Source organism: Chaetodon trifascialis, chromosome 6 (assembly GCF_039877785.1).
Source record: "Chaetodon trifascialis isolate fChaTrf1 chromosome 6, fChaTrf1.hap1, whole genome shotgun sequence".
Taxonomy (NCBI): Eukaryota; Metazoa; Chordata; class Actinopteri; order Chaetodontiformes; family Chaetodontidae; genus Chaetodon; species Chaetodon trifascialis.
Genome location: NC_092061.1, coordinates 9,278,346 through 9,301,060, shown reverse-complemented (window position 1 = coordinate 9,301,060; position 22,715 = coordinate 9,278,346). Strand labels below are relative to the sequence as shown.

Sequence of the window (22,715 nt, the reverse complement as noted above, 5' to 3'; positions counted from 1 at the left end):
AGCAGCACATTGTTGTGTGGTTTGTGTTATGATAAATTTTATGAAGTGGGATCTTTTTTATTATTAGTCATGTTGAATGGGCCGCTGGTGTGTGAATAATTAATTGGTTCATTCATAAATATTATTTGATAAGTAGAGGTTACAATAGGCTTAAAAAGGTTTTGAGGAAGTTGACAGTCACAGTTTGTGAACCTCTTCTGCTCTCTAGTGGATAACATTTGCCATTGCAGACTGTGTCCCGTGAAGCATGTCCTCCTCTTCTAATTCTAATAATTCTCTCGAGACTGCTGATGAAATGTAGCTATCTAGCTATCTGGGACAGTCAATGACTGTCCATTGTCCCTGCTAAATATATTTGTGCTATACAAAGTGACAAAACAATAAAAAAAAAAAAAAAACAGATACAGAGAGGCAACATACAAAAGCAGCTGTGGGAAAAAACCTTTCCATATGTGCCTTTTGATCACTATCTACAGACCTATGCAAGTGCGCACTGAACCATTCTTACTTGACTTATCAGTCATAATGTCACAACATCTTTCACTATCTTTTCACATGTCAGCGCTGTCACTCACTCAGTCATTTATCCATGGATGTGAGTTGGGCCTTGCCAGTTCAGAAGCTGGTTGAAAATGTATGGGCAGTGTTGTAGTGCAGAACCACGGTGGAAAAATGTGAAAGAGCCAGTTTGGCCTGCAGGGCAAACACGGCTTGTTCCCGTCTCCTGTTGTCCCATCTACACTTGTGTTTCATTAACCTGCATACTTGGGAACAAAACATCATGGTCGCACTCCACCCGGTGCAACGAACATGAAATTCCAGTCTTACTACCTTGAAGAGGACTGAACAGACAGAGCCTGAAATGTACACAAGAAAACAACAAGTATTCTTCCTCCAGTCTGCTGTCAAACATTTGACTGCACCTGAGCCCAAAGAGGGGAAACAACACTGAGAGGCTTTAGCTCGACTTAACACGGTCAGCATACAGAAAAATCCTTAGAAACAGGTCATATTGTCCACTTTTTGAATGCACCACTGTTAGTTTGAATTGATTTGTTTTGGAAAGTTTGGGCTGGAGCTGTGAAGATTAAGATGATAAAACGTGGAGGAAGCAGTGATTGACACAGACAAAACAGGTTAGTCCGCATAGCTCAGGTAATATGGTTCATCAGTCATGTCGAGTAAAGTTGAGCAAAACATGAGACGCAGCCCTCCATGGTAAAAAAAAAGTGAGGTACAACATCCACTAGAATTTGTTAATGTCTATTAAATAGAAGAGACAGAGGAGATTTAATGTGATCTGTTGCTGACAGCCCCTCCCTCATCCACAGCTATACTTTCTATTATGTTTGTTGGCCCTCCTCATGTGAGGGCCCTCTATACTGACTCCCCTTTTTCCTCCCTTGTAAAGCAGCTGAAACTCAATGTGAGGAACCTGGATTAATGATGATAAATGTATATATTGAGGACAGGACACTGGGGTTTGTAGTCACTTAAATTAAAAAAAAAAAAAAAAACATTTATAGGATTGATGTTTTACCATTTCCACACGCTTTCATCAGCTTCTGCCACACCTTTTGAACATTGTTAATTTCACCTCAAAGGACTTATCGGCATTGTGTCCACGCTGCGTGTCCGTGCAGCCATATTATTCGCTCTGTCCAATACAGCGCCAATAAATTCATTCTATCTCGTATTTAATGGCCTGACCCATATCTCCGTGTGTCACAGCAGCCAGTAAATGTGGGCACACCCTCTGATGTTAATCTCATCTTCATTTCCTGGTTTTTATATCACTGCTTGACTGCTATTACGAAAGCAGATGCAATCTCGGGATTAAAAGACGACAAAAAAATAATAATAATCCTCATGGGTTTTGATCTGGTTGAGGTGACGTCACTGGCTGCAGCTGACAGACAGGAGAGCCTACCAAAATAATAATAATAATAATAAATACATGTGTATATATAAATAAAATAAGAGAAAAGCTGATCTAGTTGTCACACCTGCGCACTGATGAACGCTGCTGGAAAAAGTGACATACGTGTGGGAGGATGTCAGCGGCAGAGGACATGATGATGATTTCCTCCAGCTTCGGGGGGAGGATCCGTCCTGGTAACGCGAGGCAAACTCACTCAGTCGCACTTGCCCTTCCTCCTTCAGCCGCGATGCATCATCAGTAACGAAGCCGCTGCCTGGAGATGTCCCTCGCTCCTTCACAGACAGTCTGGAGTCTAGATAGAAGAAGAAAGCTGTGATATTTGCTCTCACCTGGACGGTTCGGTGTCTTCTTTTTCGCACGGAAAGCGGGCGCAGACTCATTGTTTCCTTCCCCAAAGCGTCATTTGTCAAAAACTAGACGATGAACAGCATAAGACAGGTGCCCACACGGGTGAAGAGCAAGCGGACCGAGGCCAATCTCGGAGCGGAGAGGGAGCATTTTGACAAGCAGCAGGTAAAAATATGGCAGGCTGGTGTTGCCTGTGGGATGGGGGGGAACCTGCGCTTTCTTCAGGCCTGCTGTGGCTCCGCTGTGTGTCCGTAGATGTGTGCGCGCGGTGCTCACGGTGTACCGCATAGGCCACATCTCCAATTAACAAATTGACTTTGTAGTTGAAGGCTTAATGTGTGAATTAGATGTCTTAAAGGCGCGTGTAAACATATGTACAGTTCAAACCAGCTGTGGCACGAGGCTGTACGGGCTGGATGAAATGGATTTGTCTTTTGTTATAATCCTGCAACTTTCACTCTCAGGATTGTGTGTCATTTTGAAAACGGGACATGAGCCACACCGGGACAAACTGGTTTAATTGACCATTTTGTCTCAGAGGCAAGAGAGTGGCATCTACTGAGAGATGCCACCTAAGCGTGAAGAAATCCACACAATCCAGTGCTGTGTGAAGTCACACCATTCATTCCTCACTGGAGTCTGTCCATTGGTATCACGCTCGTCTAGTCCTTCCTGTTTGGCCACCTTTCCTCCCTTACAGACATTTCTTCCTTCCTTTAAACAGGCTCGTTGTTGGATACAGCACTGAGGAAACAGGGAAAGAGCTTTACCTTTTTGATATAATAACATCTTTGTGGAGTGCGCTGAAGGAATGAGGTCTGTGTCACATAACAACAGGTGCTTTGTGGTTTCTGCCTCTGAGCTCACTGCAGTCATCTGCAGAGTCAACCATGATCTTCGCCGTGAGACATGAGTAAGACTTTGATGTTGACTGTGTTGTTGTGAATGCTTCAGTCTGCTAAAGACAAACCATCAGGTCATGCAGCCGCTGTTTCAAGTGAAGCTCACACCCCAGTCTGACTTGGAAACATGAGACTCAAACCAGTTTGAGTAACTGAGCAAACTGAAACAGCTGCTCAGGAGTTCAGACTGAGAGCACGTTTTGTATTATCTGAAATGGGTTTTGCAATCAAGCAGTCAATGTTTTATTTGCTTTTGAAGCACAAGGAAAGAGGTGGAGCTGAGGTGTTCAAAACCCTGCCTGTTTGTAAATGGCTAGAGTAGATTATATTTCATTGTGCCATCCCAGTCGATCCTGTTTTCTTTCACCCTGTCCCCTTCCTGCTGCACGTTCATAGCCGAGTTCACAGCAAATGGCAGCAAGTAAAGACAGTTTTGATTTCTGAACTGTCTCTACTTTCACTCTTTACTCCATGCTGTGCAGCAAATGTTCAACAAAGGACATTGTGTGTAAAGGACGAAGTCTCAAAGTGTTGTTGAAAAGGCAGAATTGAGTGGAACCTGCTTTGAACAGGTGTCCTCGTCCGTTTGACTGGCTTTCGGAGGAGCAACTCACCACTGCTCAGCTGGATGGGTTTATTGGGCAACATGCAAATAAAGTGGGCAGTCTGAGGATGAATTCTGAGTCCTGATTGGCTAATCTTTAACATTTTTTCATAAACTTTATTTTAAGGCTCTTTACTGCCTCCTATTTAGCATTCCATTACAAGTAGTTTAGTGGATGTGGAGACTCGAGTAGTTATTATATGTACTGACGTACTAAGCAACATATCTGTGCAACCATTAGTTAAATAAGTGTTCTTTTAATGGTAACCAGTTTAAAAGGCCGCTGTGTGAAGCTGGTATATTTAGATGAATATTTCTCTTGTTGTAGAGTCCCTCAGTACTGCTGATTCATCCAGCACACTGACTGAAACTCCTCTTCTGCACCTCACTCTCGCTCTCTCCTGTTCTCTCCTCTTCATGTTGACCTCCGTACCAAGGTGAAATGCCTCACACAGCGTCCTGTGTGTGTTTGTGTGTGTGTGTCTAGTGTTTGCTTTTCCTCGCTCCTGTTGCCTGAGTGAGCGTCCATGAGGGAGGGAAGGGGGATGGGAGTATCAGAGGGTAAACACAGCTACTGAGTGGGAGTAGAGAGAATTAAAAGCTATTTGGTTGTGATTGTTTCACACGCTACCAGAATTGTCCGATGCGTTCAGTGAAGTTTTTGCAGTGAGATCTTGTTTTTGTCAAAACTGGTCAAGCCTTTAGACCGAAGTAGTTCTCCGCCATCTGCAGTCATGTTTTTTTTTTCTCTCTCTCTCTGCTTAAAGCTGGACTGAAAGCTCATGATTCAATGTTTTTAGAGTAAAGTGTTATGAGCGGTGTTACTGTACAAAGTGCACATGCAGTGCTCATGCATTAGTCACAAAACATGTGCTCACGGTGCTCATAATATCTTGTATTTTCACTGAAAATAGACCACTGTTGAAGGCCTAAACACAATGTAATCACAGCACTGTGTCTGTGGTAAAGATCATGTGACCAGCTAATGTTTAAAATCATGAATAACATGTGAATCATGAGCTAACTCACCAGCTCTGCAAATTGGCCAGAAAACTGTGGTTGCCAAGAACAGTTTGTCTTTTGTTGAATATTTTAGTGGCTGTAGTATTCGTAATTTAATGAGACATAAAAGTGAGACACAACCTGACCAGACATGACCTCTCTCTCTGTGCAGCCATTCGATAGGTCTCTCCATTCATTCATTCATTCATTCATTCATTCAACTTTCTTGACATATTTAACTTAAACTTTATTCTCTTCATTGAGATGTCTGTGCTGTGGATGTGAACAGGCTTCTATACCATTTTGTGTTTGTCAATGGTTGTGTGTTTGTGCTTTAGCTGTCCAAATGAATTCATAGTAGCCAAATATTAAGGTTTCCCCTTTTAATCTCATGAACTTGGTGATGGATTCATACGCTAACATAGCATTAAGACTGAAGCAGACAATAAATCTGAGGGGTTAAAGTTTTGCAGATGTTCAGATGAACACCAGGTGTGGTTTTAGGGCTGGGAGAGTCCTTTTTATGAATGTTCTGTCCCTCATCCACATTTTGAAAATGTTTTATTCGTGTTTATACAATGTGCATCACCGTGACATGTTTAGTGTCCTTTCTGTCAAGACAAATGAGCAGTTGGAGGGAGAAAAGATGTGCACTGTAGGCTTGTGTGTTAGGATTATTGCCTGTGTTGATGTGGGAGATGCTGTGCTAGTTTAATCAGAGAAAGGACAAAGAAGCTGTGGGCGAGGAGACGAGCAACACAATAAGATGTTAATAAAAGACCAAAATAACCTTGTAAAACTATTTTGACTTGAGAATCAATTGGATTTACACTTCTGGTAAATCCAATTGAAAATGTTGTTAAGGATATGCAACCCTTCACTTTGATTGGCTTTGTTGCTTCTGTTGCACATTCTGTCGCTGCTTTCACTGACTTAATCCACTGGTCTGGTGAATTGTTTGCGTTCTTAGTAGTGCTCCGTGCAGGTAACCTGGTCTAATGGGTGTGAGCTGTGAGTGTGACCTTGTTAGCCAGATCCGCAGTCGAGCAGTCTGTTGAATTAAGCTGATAAGGACGTGCAATAAGTGCTCTTGCTTCGGGGCATTATGTGCAGTGAGAAGCAGCTCAGATGTAGTCTTGATGGCTTTGACTTCATTAACCTCACACACTGTGCCACGCCAGGAAGCCCGAGCACATGGACACACTGCTGAAAAGCAAAGATGACAAGGTAAGCAGAGGCGCCTCAAGGTTGGAGGTATGAATGCAGGGTGTAGATTGTTGAGTGAGTGTACAGTAATGCTAGCTGGCAATAGACCGTATGGCAGGCCTCGGGGATTAGTCCAGGCTTTTCCTCCCTCTCACTTCTCCTCTCCGCTGGTCAGGGGATTTACTGTCGCTTGAACCAGATGCAGCACTCACTTGGGCAGCCACACACTCGACAGGCAACCGTGTCAGCATGTCCGCAGCGCTGGGACCTAAGTGCTCTGTTAGTAAAAAAAAAAGTTTGGATTTCGTCTGACTTACCGTTGACATGGCATTAAGGAAATGGTATCTGTGTGTTAGCGTGTGACCTGTGTGTAGGCTGATATGAGGCTTGATAGTGAGACTGTGTATCGTGCAGTAGCGGAGCTTTACACACTTCTTTTCTCAATTACAGTAAAACAATAGGAGTTGCGTTTTAAGGCAGGAAAAGAAGCTGACTACTAATCAGAGCTGGAATGATGAGTTGATTAATCGATCAGGCAAAACGAGACATTTGATAAAGTTACCTTGTTCTCTAAGAAATTGTGATCTTCACTGTTTTCTGGTGTTTTAAAGACCAAACGGTTAATCCAGAAAATAATGGGCAGGTTAATCGCTAATTAAAATGATTGTCAATTGTAGCCCTTCTACTAATTGAAGGTTTGCTGCTGTAGTTTGCTCCTCATGCAGCCAGTGACCATTAGCTCTGCAGTGGCCCTGAGCAAGGGCGTGTGAGGGTATGTGCACTGGTGTGCTCCAATGAGAGACACTGAAATCGGCTACTGTTCCCCAAAAGCTGCAGTACAGCACGCAGTAAACTCTACCTAGTGTTCGGTCACCCTCCGGTTCTTCGATGTCCTTCTCCTTTCTGTCCCGTTCCTCGCTCTCTCGCTGCTCTCTGACTGACAGCCATTCTGAATGTACTCTGAGAGTTTCCCTGCAGCCTCGCTGCTCAGCGGCCATCTGTTCAGGCCTCAGTGCCAGGCTCTGTGTGCCAGAGCGCGGCCCCCATCCAACCCAATCTTCTACCCCAGCTGTCGGCCTTCCTCCCCAAACAAACCCCTCATTGTCACGCAGGCCTCCGTGTTAGCCCACTGCACTTGCCCTGTGTAAACGAGGGACGAGCGGTTCATTTGCGTCAGAAGCGGGCGGGGGGAGTCTCCCATTAACCAGTACACCCCTCTCTCACTGTGAGATGCCACAGTAGCCCCTCTGTGCTTTGTTGTGTAGCCATGTATGTCTTGGTGGTTGTGTGTGTGTGTGTGTGTATGTGTGGCTTGGGGTGGGGTGGCGATTCCCAGGTTTTATATTGTATTAACGAGGCTTTTATAGGGTTTTGTGGGATTAGGGGGCCTCTTCCACTGATATGTGATCATGTTTCAAACAAAGATGTGACATGGATATCTAAGCCTGTGTTTGAGGGCAAGACTAAAGAACCAGGGTCATTTCTGTGCAGCTTGTCCCACATATTATGTTTGCACGTTCATGTTTAAGGAGCCTTTTTATGCAGCAAGTAGACAGAGAGGCTGAGGATGAAGATGTTGCTGCTTTAATGCTTGAGCTGTATGTTGGATTAGTCTATTATGTAATTCTACAACAGTGAAGATGGTTTGCTAGCACCATGCAGCTACTGAGGGCCTATAGAGATGTGTTAAAAGGACACAGGGCACATAGGAAACAGGTAGATATGCATATATGTTACATTAGTGTCAAATATTAACATAATCATGTCTGAGCATTTTGAGATAATGTGCATAAATAATGTGCAACCAGATGTTTTTTCCTGCAGGTTTTGATAAAGACTAGCAGATCTCACTGATTGCAATACCTTAGTGGGATGCAGGACTGACTAATCTCTGGCCATGTATTTTTTCAGCACACTTCCTCATACATAACCGCACTGAATTGTGACTGTGTGGTGGGGCACAGCACACAGTTTTTAAGCCTGGTGTAGCTGTGGGTGGCGTCACAGCAGTCCAGGGGTAATTGTTGCTGTCTAGCCGCGGCTTTGAAAATTATGTAACAGTTATGTGTCAGTGAGTACATGATGTGAATCTCTGTTTGAGGGTCCCAGAAGGCAACATCATGGTCATGAATGTTTGATTTTATCGGGGATAGCCTTTCTACAGTCCTCTGCGGGGCTCAAATTACAGCATGAATTTGTGTAGATAATTCAAATTGAATTTAAAAGACAGGAAGGAGGTGCAGCCCACTCACATACATTTGCCCCAAACCAAAAAGACTTGACATTTTTAATGACTATTTTTCTCCATCTATGGCCTCCATTACATTTTCTTTATGTTTTCTCTTTGTAAATCTCTGCCCTAACCACAGCTGCCATACCTTTCAGGGTCAAGACAGTGAAAAAATGCATTCTTGTGTGTGATGGTGTACAAACAGTGCACAGTGGCCGGACTTGTTTTTAAACCTGTGCACCAAAGCAAGAAACTATGTGTGCATTCTTTCTTTTTTTTTTTTTTTAAATGTGCACTGGTCAAACTTCCCACGGTCACTTATAATTGAAAAATCTTCTAACTGGGAAATCAGTTGGCCTCAGAAATAATTCATGAAAGAGTAACATTCACTTTAAAGTAACGAGAGAGCAACCCTGGAGCTGGATTCAGTGTCTTGCTGAAAAGCATAGTGGCAGAAAGAGTAGAACCCTCCCAGTCACAGCACAGCTTCCCAAGTCTCTAAGATACACTTTTATTGACCATGAAAAGAGCACGCTAGTGTAACTTGACCATAGCAGGTAGTTAGCAGGTGTTCCTTTGTGGCTGTGCTGAGCTGTACCTGAGGCTTATTGAAATAGATTAATGTCCATTAGGACACACATCCAACCGTGTGGAGATCCTGACTACGTGTGTTTATCAGTCTCTCCCTTCCTACGACACTTGTTCTACCTGCTGAACAGGTCACAGAGCAGCTCGCTGTGTGTGCGCTGTGGGTCCGGTGACACTCTCTGGTTCATTATCAGGAGGATAATTAAAGATGTTATCTGCCAATGCAGGGCTTGTCTTCTTCGACCTGAGCTAACATAAAGATAAATGCCACACAGGAAGTCTTGCTGCTAGTTCATCCTGACTGTCTGTTTTGTTCAGTTAAAAGCAGACTAACCATAAGGAGAGAGCTGAAAGTCCATCTGTCACAGAGTGTGTACACAGCGCAGATTCATTGTTTCTCCTCATTCCTGTCATTGCGGTGCAGCCTGTTATCACTCCTTTGACTGCCCGTCTATATTTAACTTCTCATGACTTTCGCGTTTGTTGTTACGTCTATTGTAAGCCCTACAGCTGATGGTTGTGTGGGTGGAGAAGCAAGCTGTACAAAATCTAAGCTTAATTTCTCTTCTCTCCACCCAGCTGAGCAGCATCAGCAAAGCCATCAACTCCACTGAGACGCCAGTGAAGGAGAAACATGCACGACGTATCCTTTTTAAAATGCATGCATTATTAAGTAACAGCATTTTGGGAGAATGTTTATTCTATGATTTGGTGCATTTTCTGGGGTATTGGGGTGGGATCAAACAACAGCATGATTCAGAAGTATATAGAAAGATATAGTTAGATAAATACAAAAGAAGACAACTTGTGCATAAACTGCTATTTTCCTGAAACGGGTGTATAGCATGACAGAAAAATTAGCTATCATTTCATTGTGACACTGTTTGGGAAATGGCCCTTGGTGTACGTGGAACAGGCAGCAGGCCTGGGATAGTTTGTGCTTCCTTAACTACACAACAGGAATCATCCTGGGGACTCACAGGGAGAAGGGAGCCTACACCTTCTGGTCCTACGCTCTGGGCTTCCCTCTGGCCAGCAGCTCCATCCTCAGCTGGAAGTTCTGCCATGTACTACACAAAGTCCTGCGGGACGGACACCGCAATGTGAGTAGCCCTTTCACTGCCTGTTGTTATCTATGAGATGGAGATGTTAAGAGTGGACTTACATGATGTGATTATTGTTGACTCGATGTTGTCTTTTCACTTGATTATACGCTTTGTTCCTCAGACTCAGAGTCAGTTTCTTAATTGCACGTGGTGGATATGGCTAGTACAAATACAGTGTTTTTTTTACTATTGCACAGTAGAGAATATATAACATGGTAGAAATTATATATAATCACAGTGAAAAAGATTGATATTGCTCAGGATATTTGCATGTGATATATTTGATATTAACAAATGTTAAACATGAATAACGCAGTAAAGGGTTTGTCCTAAAGGAAGAAAGCTCACATTTATTTAAATTTAACCATCACCCTCCTGCTTTAGCAAACCGACAATGATTGTAAGACAAGAACAAAGTGTTTTTATTTTTCAGTGTTTGTAGAATTTTGTTCAAGCTGTCACCTTCACAGGTTCTACAAGACTGCATGAGACATCACGGCACACTAGTCGAAATTGGGAAACTATGGGTGAGTCTGCATCTTTTTTTTTTTTACATCTTTTAAAAATAATTTGAATAATTTCAAAAGAAGGCCTTAGAAATGCATAAATTTATGGTCCACTGCTTTTCCTTTGAAACCTGAAATAATCTCTACCCAGTAAGAGGCAATAAACCTCCACCCTATTATTTGTATTGGTGTCCAGGGCAACCTCCATGACCGATACGGACAGCTGGTGGCTATATATTCCAAGCTGCTGTGCACAAAAATGGAGTTTCATGTCAAAGTAAGAGCAGCCTCTATCATATGTCCCATCACACAATATGTTACCAAGATGCACCTAATAAATGATTCAGCAAAATGTTAGGAATTCACACTGTGACTGGGAATAGGCACTAATCCCCCAAAAATGTCCTGCAGCATTCAGATATCCCACCGAACCTGGAGGTCACAGATGAGGTCCTGGAGCGCACTGCAGGAACAGACATTAATAATGTGTGAGTGTCCAAATACTGCGCAAGGTGACTTTTTGAAGTATCTGTTTAATTTTTAATCCCAGTCACCATGAAGCACAGCTTTTTATTTTGAACCACCCAAATAAAAAAAAATAAACCGCAGGGTCACTTCATCATTGGTTCTGAGTGGGGCCTCTTTTCTGTCTAACAAAGGTATCAACTTCTCCCCTGCAGGTTCCAGCTCACAGTGGAGGTGTTCGATTACCTGGACTCAGAGCTGAGGCTGGCCGAGACAGGTGAAAAACCTTTCCCCCATCCTACTCTTCCAAGGAAGAGAAACTTGAGCCACAGTAAAGGGCTGCAGCCTGCTGACATTATCTATTTATGTACAAAAGCTAAAAGCCCTTTAAGGAAAGAGTTATTGTGAGAAACTCTTGTGCTGCCTGTTTTCACACAGACTGTAGTCCATTTAAAAAGAAGTGATTTCAACTGCTTGGCCTACTTTACCTCGTGTTCTCCCATTTTGCCTAAATATGTTTTAACTGATGAGGAAATGCCTCCAATTAGAGGACATTAAGTTGATTTCCTCCAGTTTGCCTTCAGTGGAATGCTCCTCCCAGGCCAGCGGGGTGGAGGTCGAGGATCACGTGTCAACACCGTAAACAAATTTTGCAGCTTCCTGTGGAAGAAGTGTACTTGTACTCTGTAGATGTACTCACATCTGTCTCAGCGCTATGTTTTGGAGTCACTGCCGTAAAATCTCCTTTACCAGTGTTTCCATGTTGCAGAAAGTATGTATTGTTCCTACCTCACCTTTCAGCTTCAGTAACAAGAGAACCGAATGTGAAAACTAACTCTGCAACAGCGACTGACTCAATGAAAGAGTGTGCACTTCATTCAGCACTGAGCCTCCATCAGGGTGATACAGTACAGCCTATGTTTGCACCGCGAGAGGCCATCATCAATTATCCAATGAGGACTAGACACAGGAATCATTTGGAGGCCAGTGTCTAAATTTACTTCAGGGATACTTCAAGGGAAACTTCAGTCTGCTTTGTATCATTGCAAAGTGAGTAGTATATGCAAAACACTGTTAAGCTTCCCTCCACCTTGCCTTCACCCAGAGCTGCCCACTCATTTGCAGACTTTTGCTGGCTGTAGGATAGAGAGAGAGCTGCCCCTCCCTCAGATCAGATCAAACTGAAAAATGAGGCAGTGCTGATCAAATGTGAATCAAGATTCTGTTACTGCACTGTTTATTTGTCACCTCAAATGTCTTCAGAAACACATTTTAGTGTATTGTTTAGCTCTAATACGTGAAAGGTTGTGAGCAGGCCAGCAGTGAAATACCCCTTTAAAATGTACTTCACAATCCTATCTCTGATCTCTCTCCCAGTGATCCGACAGCTCAACACATCCATCGCCATCTCCACCCTCACGTCAGGCCAGTGCCGGCTGTCTCCACTCATCCAGGTTATCCAGGACTGTAGTCACCTCTACCACTTCACCGTCAAGCTTCTGTTCAAGCTGCATGCCTGTAAGAAGGGTTATTAAACCAAAAAAGCTATTTATCAAACCCTTATCCTATCACCTGGAATGACTTAATAAAGCAAGTCAATTGTGGTAATAATTCAAGGCTTGACATTACAATGCATCTCAAAGGATTGCCGAGTAATAAAAGCTTTGTTCTGTGTTGTGGATTTCAGGTCTCCCTGCTGACACCTTACAAGGACACCGTGACCGTTTCCATGACCAGTTCCACAGGTAGAGCATCCACAACCTCGGGCTACGAGTGAATGAGACCACATCAAAGGAGAGAATGATTAATTTTTTTTCTTACCCAAGGAATTGTGTAACATAATCCTGCCTCACCCAGTCACCGCAGCACTTTGAACCAATGCAAAACGCTGCCCCCCATCCCCCACACGGTGTCAGTTGGTGTTACTGTCATAGACATATTTATGTCTTTATTGCTGAGTTCAGAGAGGAGACTACAGGGCTGGGGGACATGGTGCCATTAGATTCACACATCCAATATTTATCACAGATTATGTTTTACCTAATGCTTCATGCGCCTTTTAGTACAGTGACGCAGTGTGCCATGCCTGCCATTTGTGATAAAACACATGAAAGCAATCTATAGCAAGTCTGGAAGTGTGACATAAAACATGAGTGTGTATCGCACATGCTGTATTTCATGTGTATTAGCTTAACTTGTTGTCTGTTGTCCCGCAGCCTGAAGACCTTCTTCAATAAAGCCAGAGACATGCTGTACTTCAAGAGACTGATCCAGATCCCCAAACTGCCTGATGTAAGAGCACAGAGGGATGGGGAGAAGTGGGGTGACTTATGTCTTCCCCATAAACCCAATACTGCTACAAACTGGGGAAGTTGTCTCATTATTTATGGAGACAGCTATGCTCTGCTGAAATGTCTCATAAAGGATTCCTATAGAAGACCATAAATAATCTGTTTTTATATATATTTCACCTGAACACGATACCATACTGTTGCATTTCTAAGCAATATCGACCTTTTCTCTGTCTCTTCATCAGTCCCCGCCTAACTTTCTGCATGCTGCCTCACTGGCAAAACACGTGAAGCCAGTAGTGGTCATCCCTGATGAGGACGAGCCAGAGCAACAAGACGACGACGATGATGACCCCGAGCCGCTCATCGAGGTCAGCGACGTCTCAACATCCAGCATGCAGGCGCAGCCACAGGTGAGGCACATAAATCGCTGATGCATGCAGTACACTCGTACAGTAGTACCATGACGTTGTGAAGGCTGAATTGTCACTGTTCATTTTATTCTTTCTCAGCAAGTGGACATATTTGACCAGGCGTTTGGACCTCCGAATGGAGGCTTTGATGACAGGTGAGCCAGGGTGTTATTCACTGTAACCTGTGATTGTCAGTATAGACCTTTTGGTTTCAGTGTGCTATTTGTGCCAGCGCACCATGACGGTGTTTTTTCTGTCTGACAGGGATCTCCAGATTGAGAGCCTGAAGCGAGACCTGGAGTTGTTGAGAGCGGAGCTGGAGAGAGTCAAATCAGAGGTAAGGACCGGTGAGACTGAATCACTAGCTGCTTAGTGTTAGACTTTTATGCGTGTGCATGGAAGAGGTGTGACAGTAGAGGGCATTATTATCTCAGTGCAAAGGTATCCAGGTCATGTGTTGGGTGGATGTAAATGCTGCTCCTGACATGTGGAATGTGGCAAGTAGCCTCTGAATGAGACAAGAGTGTCCAGTGGAGAGTTTTGACATCACAGATATGATTCCATCTTGCAACCCTTTATGCTTTTTTTTTTTCTTTGCAAAATTTCCAATTTTTTTTTCAATTTATATTATAACTGACATTGAACAAACTGGAGAATTCGCAGTGAAACCAGCAGATTATTCCTAAAGTGTAAATCTCTCTTGTCCCCTCCTGAAGGCTCAGCGCTACATCACGCAGCTGAAGTCCCAAATCAACAGTTTGGAGGCAGAACTAGAAGAGCAGCGTGCACAGAAACAACGTGCTCTTGTGGAAAACGAACAACTGCGTATGGAGCTGGAGGCTACGCGTCGCCGTAATGCAGAACATGAGAGCCTACAGACCACCTTCTTTGAAGCAGAAAGTAAGACATACAGTCATCTCTCTGTCAGAGATATGGACAAAATGCGGTCAAGTGCATCCGATAACACTGTCATCTCTCTTGCCGCTGTGCAGAAAGGTCGCAGGCCACTGAGCAGCGGTACAATAAGCTGAAGGAGAAGCACACAGAGCTGGTGGCCAGCCATGCTGAACTACTTCGTAAGGTACAGACAGACTGCAGACCAGTCCAGAGATCTTTGTTTTGAATAAGCTGTCAGCACCTGGCTGTGTGTGATAACGCTAAATGTGTTATTGGCTGACAGAGTGCAGACACTGTGAAGATGCTGTCAGCAACCCAGCAGACCCAGGAAGAGGTGGAGAGGACCAAACAGCAGCTGTCCTTTGAGATTGATCGAATAAAACAGGAGGCTGACATGAAGGTTGGTGGTCTGACACTTTCCTTTAAACAAATATGGAGATCGCAGTGTGACTAAGTGATTTTATGCAACAAATTCTGTTGTCACTGTAGCTGGAAGAGCAGAAGTTTGAAATGGAGAAGCTGAAGAGAGAACTGGAGGAGAAGATGGCAGAAGTGATGCGCATCAAGGCGACTCTGCAGAGCAGCGAGACAGTGAGTGTGCACCTGTAATGTTAAGTGCTGCAACGACCTTGATGATGTCAAGCTAATTCACCATCATTTAGTATGCAGAGTTGTCTACAGCTCTGTGCTAGGAGGCCTGAAGCATGTCACATATTTCCGGGTGGACTTTCCGTCCGACACTCAGCCATCTGCCTCCTCTGGCTTCCCTCATCGTTCTCTCTCTCTTTGCCAGACGACGGACCAAATGAACAGCTCAATGGCAGCTCTGCAGGCAGAGAAGGAGCGTCTCATGCGATCTGTGAGTGAGAAGGAGGCGGAGCTGTCGTCTCTGCGGCAGACTGCGCAGGTGCAGCAGTCGTCACTTCAGCAGGAGCGAGAGAGGAACAGCAGGGAGCTGGGAGAGCTGCAAGGCAAACTGCAGGAGAAGGTCAGTCAGGACAGCCGAGCCAAGCTCAGCAGTGTGAACAGCAGACAAGTCTCCACTCCATACATTTAGCTGTATTCAGCAGTATTTTAGGTCCATCTCCTTAAGAAGAAGCATGCTGGCTCATGACTGAAGTGTCTGACATTGCAATCATACAGAAATCTGAAAAATACTTTTTTGACAAGCTTAGGCTTTTACTAGACATATACCAACGATGACTGTGCATATTTGTGCAATTTTCTAATAACCCTAAGATAATACTCTTTTCAGTTTTAGTCAAATCATGTGCAGTACATTCACCTGATCAAACGCTGACTCGCAATCAGTTGGTGAGGCATTTTAGAAAACATGCTGTGACAAATAATGCGTCTGATGACATGCTCTACCGTCTGATTCTTGCATAATGAACAGATGAAAAGGAACTGCTTGAATTTGTGTTTCCTTAATTTGTACAAAGATTGCCACAGGGGTATGCTATACCATTGCAACAACATGAACACCCTGAATGACCCTGTCTTTTGAGGCTAAATGCTGCAGGAAAATTGTGCCGCAGTGTAATCTGGAGTGAATGTCTTCACTGATAAATCAAGCTATGCTCTGTGGAGCACACAAACACAAAAATGACCAGAATAGCTTGATGGGCACTCTATGAAAACAGCTCAGCCTACATGAATGGTCTTTTTTAAGAAAAGGAGTCTGCAGTTGGAACATGGTCATCTACCATATAAAGGTAGTTAATGTGAAGCAAGAGCTTCTGTTTTATTTTCAGTTTAAAAAAAAGTGTCTGCTCTGCAGCAATTTTGGATGAATAGGGATTTAAGAAGAACATATAAAGCAGAATGTGGGTATACATGGACAGATGCCTTTACATGCAGAAATCTGCTCATCTTTCAATCATCATTCGGTGCTTCAGATGGTCAGTATAGTCCAGCAGTAAATCTTGTTGATGAAACTGTATTATTGGGTGCAGTGTGCACATATGGCCTGTCATGTGTTCTCTCCTGAGATGACCATGGACAGATGGGCTTCACGAGATGTTCTGACAAAAGATCAGCAATCTGGTTTCTATATGTCAGCATAATTCTCTTGTCATCAGTGTTTTTTTGTTTTTTTTTAACGACGAAGGTATGTATGTTCCTTTGATTGTGTGTCTATGTTTGCATGCACGTAGGCAAGCCAGGAGGAGCAGCTGAAGCAGAAGCTTCTGGAGGAGCAGTTTGCTCTGCTGCAGGGTACCGTCACAGAGGCAGAGAGCATCATCCAAGATGCTGTCGCTAAGCTGGATGATCCCCTCCATGTACGCTGCACCAGCTCTCCAGGTCAGACCCCCCCCCCACCCTGTTGTTTCTCAATAGACATAAACTGAACAGATTAATAATAAATGTGAGTGTGAGAATCAAATAAGTAGAAAAGCTAAACTGAGTGTGAGACCATGACCGAGGTTGGCCATATACAGTATATTGTCTAGTCTGGAGACTTTTCTCTTTTCAATCCACTGTTTGTTGTCCAAACAGATTACCTCGTAAGTCGTGCGGAGGCCACGCTGGGCTCCATAGACAAAGTGAAAAAGGGCCATGCGGACTATCTAAGTAACATGGGGGGTAAGTTTGCTCTGCTGCTCATTCAACATGATCCTGCTGACCTCATGACAGTTTGTGGCTGATTTGTTATGTTTGTTAATGTGGCAAACTGCTCTCTTAATGTTTGCTCGTGTACCCAGATGCTGGAGGGCTGCTGAGGGCTCTGACCCAGTTCTCCCACTTGGCTGCGGATACAATTATCAACGGCAGCGCCACTGCACACATGGCACCCACTGACCATGCAGACCGTAAGGAAGATCACCGCTTACTTCCTTGGCACTGGACCAATTAAACTTGTAGTTGTTTCAGTATTCACTTCCCAGACCATCCATCCACATTTAAAGCCACATCTCAGTTAAATATATAGATATTTTAATTTTGATTTGTAAATTCATTTCAAATGCTTCAAGCAGCGCATAAGCATGTACCATTATAGCCGATAGTTGGTCATTGCCCTTTTACTCTCTGCAGGACTGACGGAGAACTGCAGAGGCTGTGCCACTCAGAGTCTGCAGTTCTTCAAGGACCTGAAGTCCAAGACCACCCTCCAGAGGGCCGACCCGGCCTCCATTCGCATAGTCGTTCAAAAGATCCTGCACTTGGGCCAGGTGAGGGACACCAAGACAGAATATCTATATTAATTTTTTTTTTTTTTTAATGTAATCTGACACTTCAAGTAATCACCAGGACCTTTACTTACTTCACTATAAGATACGAGTTCTGAACAGAAGTATATTAATTAAATGAATATACTTTTCTGACAGTTTGCCGCTTAGACTCTGTTACTGCAGACAGTTCATGTTTTCTACCAAGCTGTGGTGAACATCTCTACAAGATATACACAGCTTTTCCTCTTTTATTAAGTATAGCTGCAGAGTCTGCACCATGTCGGTTTGCTGCAAACAAAGAGACTCATGCTGCATCATACCCTTTATGCAACATTCCTACCACTACTTGTTTCAGGGACAGCCCGGTAAACATCCGTCAGCAATCCAACACCCGCTTTAACGTGAGATGACCTCTCAGTTGTAAAATTTTCTGCTTCCACAGAAGCCAAAAATAAATTGCTGAAATGAAGTTTGACTCAATCACAGTGGGTGTTTGGATTACTGATATGTAAATGATTTTAACCTCCCTCTTCAAAAAGAAGAAATCCACAGGAAGCACATTCAACCACCTCCTGAATTATGAACACTGTCAATGCATCACTGTGTTGTTGTGCTTATGCTTAGCAATTCAATTTGTGATATTTTTGTAATTATATAGTCATCGTATGATTTTGTTTGGGTATCAAATCTCATTTCTTCATCAAGACTTCTTAACATTTGGGTTCCGTTGTCACCAGTGATGTTTTAAATCCTTTCACTTGTGCTTTTCTTTATCTTTACTAATCACTTTCCTTCTTGTTATATCCAGGAGCTGCGGCCTAAAGGCATGGACATTCGTCAGGACGAGCTGGGAGATCTGGTCGATAAGGAAATGGCTGCTACATCAGCAGCTATTGAGGAGGCAGTACGCAGGATTGATGTAAGTGATGTAACTCTCAGCTTAATATGCACTACTTTAACCTATAATGAATTTACCTGTGATGTTGTGCAGTGGCATCTGTTGTGACTGATAAACATCATATATGGTTCTGTGTTTAGGAAATGATGAATCAGGCACGAAAGGACACAACAGGAGTAAAACTGGAGGTCAATGAAAGGTTTGTTCCTGTCAACTGAAGAAAAAGGCCATAACCTTTAAATCCCTGTGTGCATTTTGCTTTAACTCTACTATTTCTACTCTCGTCTCTTACAGAATCCTCAACAGCTGCACAGACCTGATGAAGGTACTGTAGCTTGAGCGTTTCAGCTACTTTTTCACTGTAGTCGACCCTACATAGATCCTACTTTAATGAACGTGTGTTTCATTTCTCGGTTCTCTTCTGTTTCATCCACTCTTCCGCAGGCCATCCGCATGCTGATCATAGCATCCACAGACTTGCAAAAGGAGATTGTTGAGGGTGGGAGGGTGAGTCACGCCGTATTTCTAATTTAGAATCCAAAACTGGCAGCTTGGTTTTGTTTGAGTTCAGCAGCTTTTTGTTTCTGAGATCAAACTGTTCTCCTCCATTCAGGAAAAACAACAAATTACTAATAGAACTGTTGATTTGCTTGTTAAGGGTGCAGCCACCATCAAGGAGTTTTACGCCAGGAACTCTCGCTGGACTGAGGGACTCATCTCTGCTGCCAAGGCTGTAGGATGGGGAGCCACAGAGATGGTGTAAGTTACACAGGACGTGACAGCTTTATATTCTCATGTCATTAAATGTATTTCATGCAGTACTTTTAAACTCTCAAATTGATTGTAGTTCATACTGTAAACAAATGGTCTACACATCATGTGGCAATATCAAAAACAAAGAGCAAAAACAAGAGTCGATGCTTGTGCCATTACAGCAAAACGATCATTCCAGCTGCCAGAGATAGTTTTTCCAAGGATGCTGCATCTGGGCTGCATAAATCCTTTTGGAAAATAAATCAGGGGACCCAGACATTTGACATATTTTGAGCTAACTCTGACCCTTGCACAAAATGTATGAGCTTTAGCCCAGAAGGCCATTGTTCTTGCTGATGGCCTTAATGGTTTACCATAATTACACTCATATCACAAATTGACCTAGTAATGCTTTATTGATGTTAAAATGTTGTGTATAGCACCCGGAATGACTCACCCATTAGCCAGTGCATAGAACTGCACCCTTTCCAGTTAAGCGGATTGAAGTGGTATTATGTCTTCACCTGCTTCCTCACAGAGAGTCTGCTGATAAGGTGGTGCTGCACACAGGCAAATATGAAGAGTTGATTGTCTGCTCCCACGAGATCGCTGCCAGCACAGCACAGCTGGTTGCTGCCTCAAAGGTAATGGTCTGATTTCCAAGCAGTAAAGTGTATAATAATTAAAAAACATTTGAGATACTTTGTTATTACTGTAGGAATATACTTCATCATATTATGCTAATTGCCAGTGTGCACATATCACACACAGTATCTATTTTGATAAGGTGGGAGTGTGATGTGTTTTCACATGAGAGCACAAATTAACCATATTATATTTAATTAGCAAGCAATTTGTTTTGCTAATGTAATTCTCCTTTTTTACCTTTTGTAACCTAGCAGCCCACTGACTGTGTAAGTGGTTAATGTGAGTGTTTGTTGGCTTTGTGTCCAAACCGTTTCATCTGGTCTCTCCTCTGCACTCAGGTTAAGGCAGACCGCAACAGTAAGAAGCTGCCAGTTCTCCAGCAGGCTTCTCGCCATGTGAATCAAATGGCCGCTAATGTGGTGGCTTCAACAAGGACGGGCCAGGAGCACCTGGAGGAAAAAGGTGAGTACAGTTTCATCTGTGTGCTTGATCATTGTGAACATCCGTCTAATAAGTCCAAACACTTTTCATGTACAGACACCATGGACTTCTCTGGGATGTCCCTCATCAAGTTGAGAAAGGAAGAGATGGAGTCACAGGTAAGTCGAGGTCTTTGGACTGTGAGGGGCATAAAGAGTGATTGCAAAAGGCTGCAAGTGCCCTACTTTTGATACTGAAAACACTCAGTCATTGAATTAAACTCTCAAATTTAAGTCTTCAGGCATCATCTGAAACACAGGTTGAGTCATGTTTCTGTGATCCGGTTGTTGATTGGACTGAAAAGCTTTGCAATCTTATCTACAACTAGAGGCTTCCAATTAAAATTAATTTCCACCAGAGATAACCACCTGTTTATCTCCTGCCCCTCAGGTGAAGGTGCTGGAATTAGAGAGTCACTTGGAGAACGAGCGTCTGCGTTTGGGCGAGCTGAGGAAGAAGCACTATGAGCTGGCCGGAGTTCCTCTTGAGCAGGATGCTGAAGGGAACGGCGAAACTTCCTCACTGGTCAATCCTGCCACCATGTCACCGAAACCCACCAAGCCTGCTCTCATGAAGAAGCCTGCATTGGCCCATAAACCCAACATAGCACCCAAAACCATGGTAAGGGCGATGAAGAGGTTTTGTGTTGTATGTGAGAAAGTAAGATTCAGCTTGTTCAGTCTGACTCTTTTCTTCTGTGTGTTGCAGTTTAAGTAATGCCTGAGCAGAAGAGGAAAAAGGCTCCACTGACGGATGGCCGGATTGACCAGAGAAAGATCGACTTTTTGTGACCATACAGCTCCTTTAAGTTGCATGCTGACAATCCTCTGCCTCATCCTGCATTTTCTTTTCCTCGTTTATTATTATTTTTTTCTTTCTTTTCTTTTCTTTTTTTTTTTTTTTTTTGCCAAAACGGACCAGAAGCCTGATTTTTGACCCTTGATGCCTCTAAGGGATATGCTGTCTTTACCCCCTATTTATTTTAAGACACATAGACATGCCATCTGGGTAGAGTTATTTTTAATTTTAGTTTTTGGCAACAAGAACGACAAAGGTTGATAGTATACTTTTAGGCTTTGTTAGTAAAGTATTTCTTTCTGCTGTATCACAAAAGTTTTAGATGATCAAGAATTACTGTTGCTTTTAGAATACGAACCTCCATGATAATCACAAAATGACAGCATATGTTGTACTTGTAGTTTTGATCAGTCTTTGGACAACCTTTCTGCACACTAGTTTGGATGTTCATTACAGAGCACATCACCTGTTTCTTGATGTACACTGTATGCTATTTATGTTGTGGTGGGTGGTAAAGGAGACTGGGGAAACACGTCGTGGGTGTCTATGTTGCTGCAGAACTTTGACATACCTCTGGCTTTGCCTTCATGATGGACAGTGTTCCTCTTATGTGCAAAACAGCGTTCTTTCTCAACAGTACACGATTGTTGCAGAGGCCTTGAAATGTACTGTAACAATGCATTCAATAATACCTGTAAAGACATACAGTCTGTATGTGCAACTCACATTAAGTGTGATTTATGTCAACACGCATCTCTTGAATGTCCCTTTATTAGAGGAGAACCTAGATATTATGTTAAAGCATAGACTTAATGCTTGTGCACAAATATCGGATGTAGGCGTCCTTAATTATCAAATGCTTCTTTTAGCCTGAATATTTAGGGTTGGTTAATGTATAATATGAAGGCGTTCTATGCCTCTGGGCGCTTTTCTTACAGGGTCTTAAAATGCATCTTTTTATGTTCTGTCTCTCCTGTACGAAATGTCTTTATACACTCAGATCTATTAATATATTTTAGTAAAGATAATGGTGGTTTCTCCTTGTAAGAAGTGTAAATGTCAAACAAATGAACAATAAATGTTTGATTTAATGTCCCCTTGTGTTGCTTCATCTTGTTTCAAGCTTATGGAGCTTTATTAGGTATGATTTGTTCAAGGCTTTTGATTAATAACAGCATATAATCACATAAACCACACATAAAGCACATTGATCAATCTATTTTTAAACGCACTTCAACAAGCTATATACTATTTTCCATGATTTAACAAAAGTATTTTACCATACAAATAACAGAGGTATTGGTAAGGTTATATTTGTGGTTATGTGAACTATTATGTACATGTTTGTTTTTTTTTCACTTGCCTTAATTCACTTGCCTTAATGCTGATACATTAGTGATATTCTAATAAATACTTGCTTTATGTACTGCTTAAATTGGCTGCCTGTACCTCAAGTGTCAAGCAG

General features: G+C 42.9%; 1 protein-coding gene across 2 annotated transcripts; it reads left to right on the top strand.

The window, feature by feature from the left end:
• The first annotated feature begins 2,025 nt into the window (after window positions 1-2,025).
• hip1rb (huntingtin interacting protein 1 related b) lies at window positions 2,026-22,339 on the top strand. Of its 2 annotated transcripts, none has more exons than XM_070964257.1 (32): window positions 2,026-2,455; window positions 9,402-9,465; window positions 9,783-9,925; window positions 10,399-10,455; window positions 10,631-10,711; window positions 10,846-10,922; window positions 11,115-11,176; window positions 12,277-12,417; window positions 12,587-12,644; window positions 13,116-13,191; window positions 13,436-13,603; window positions 13,703-13,758; window positions 13,868-13,940; window positions 14,320-14,503; window positions 14,596-14,684; window positions 14,784-14,900; window positions 14,990-15,091; window positions 15,294-15,488; window positions 16,657-16,804; window positions 17,000-17,086; window positions 17,206-17,313; window positions 17,537-17,673; window positions 18,482-18,592; window positions 18,712-18,770; window positions 18,866-18,896; window positions 19,016-19,078; window positions 19,230-19,330; window positions 19,863-19,968; window positions 20,311-20,434; window positions 20,510-20,571; window positions 20,843-21,073; window positions 21,161-22,339. In XM_070964257.1, exons 1-32 carry the CDS (start codon window positions 2,363-2,365, stop codon window positions 21,167-21,169), a joined length of 3,213 nt encoding a protein of 1,070 aa, XP_070820358.1. In that variant the 5' UTR covers window positions 2,026-2,362; the 3' UTR covers window positions 21,170-22,339. The 2 variants fall into 2 exon arrangements, with proteins under 2 accessions (XP_070820358.1, XP_070820359.1); XM_070964258.1 differs by lacking the exon at window positions 2,026-2,455 and adding an exon at window positions 5,884-6,025.
• The last annotated feature ends 376 nt before the right edge of the window (window positions 22,340-22,715 follow it).

Excerpts from the sequence above, each read along its gene's own strand:
- hip1rb (XM_070964257.1), top strand. The coding sequence starts at position 2,363 with ATGAACAGCATAAGACAGGTGCCCACACGGGTGAAGAGCAAGCGGACC. Across the intron at positions 9,466-9,782 it reads GAAGGAGAAACATGCACGAC|GAATCATCCTGGGGACTCAC; the intron begins GTATCCTTTTTA and ends ACTACACAACAG. Across the intron at positions 14,685-14,783 it reads ATGCTGAACTACTTCGTAAG|AGTGCAGACACTGTGAAGAT; the intron begins GTACAGACAGAC and ends ATTGGCTGACAG.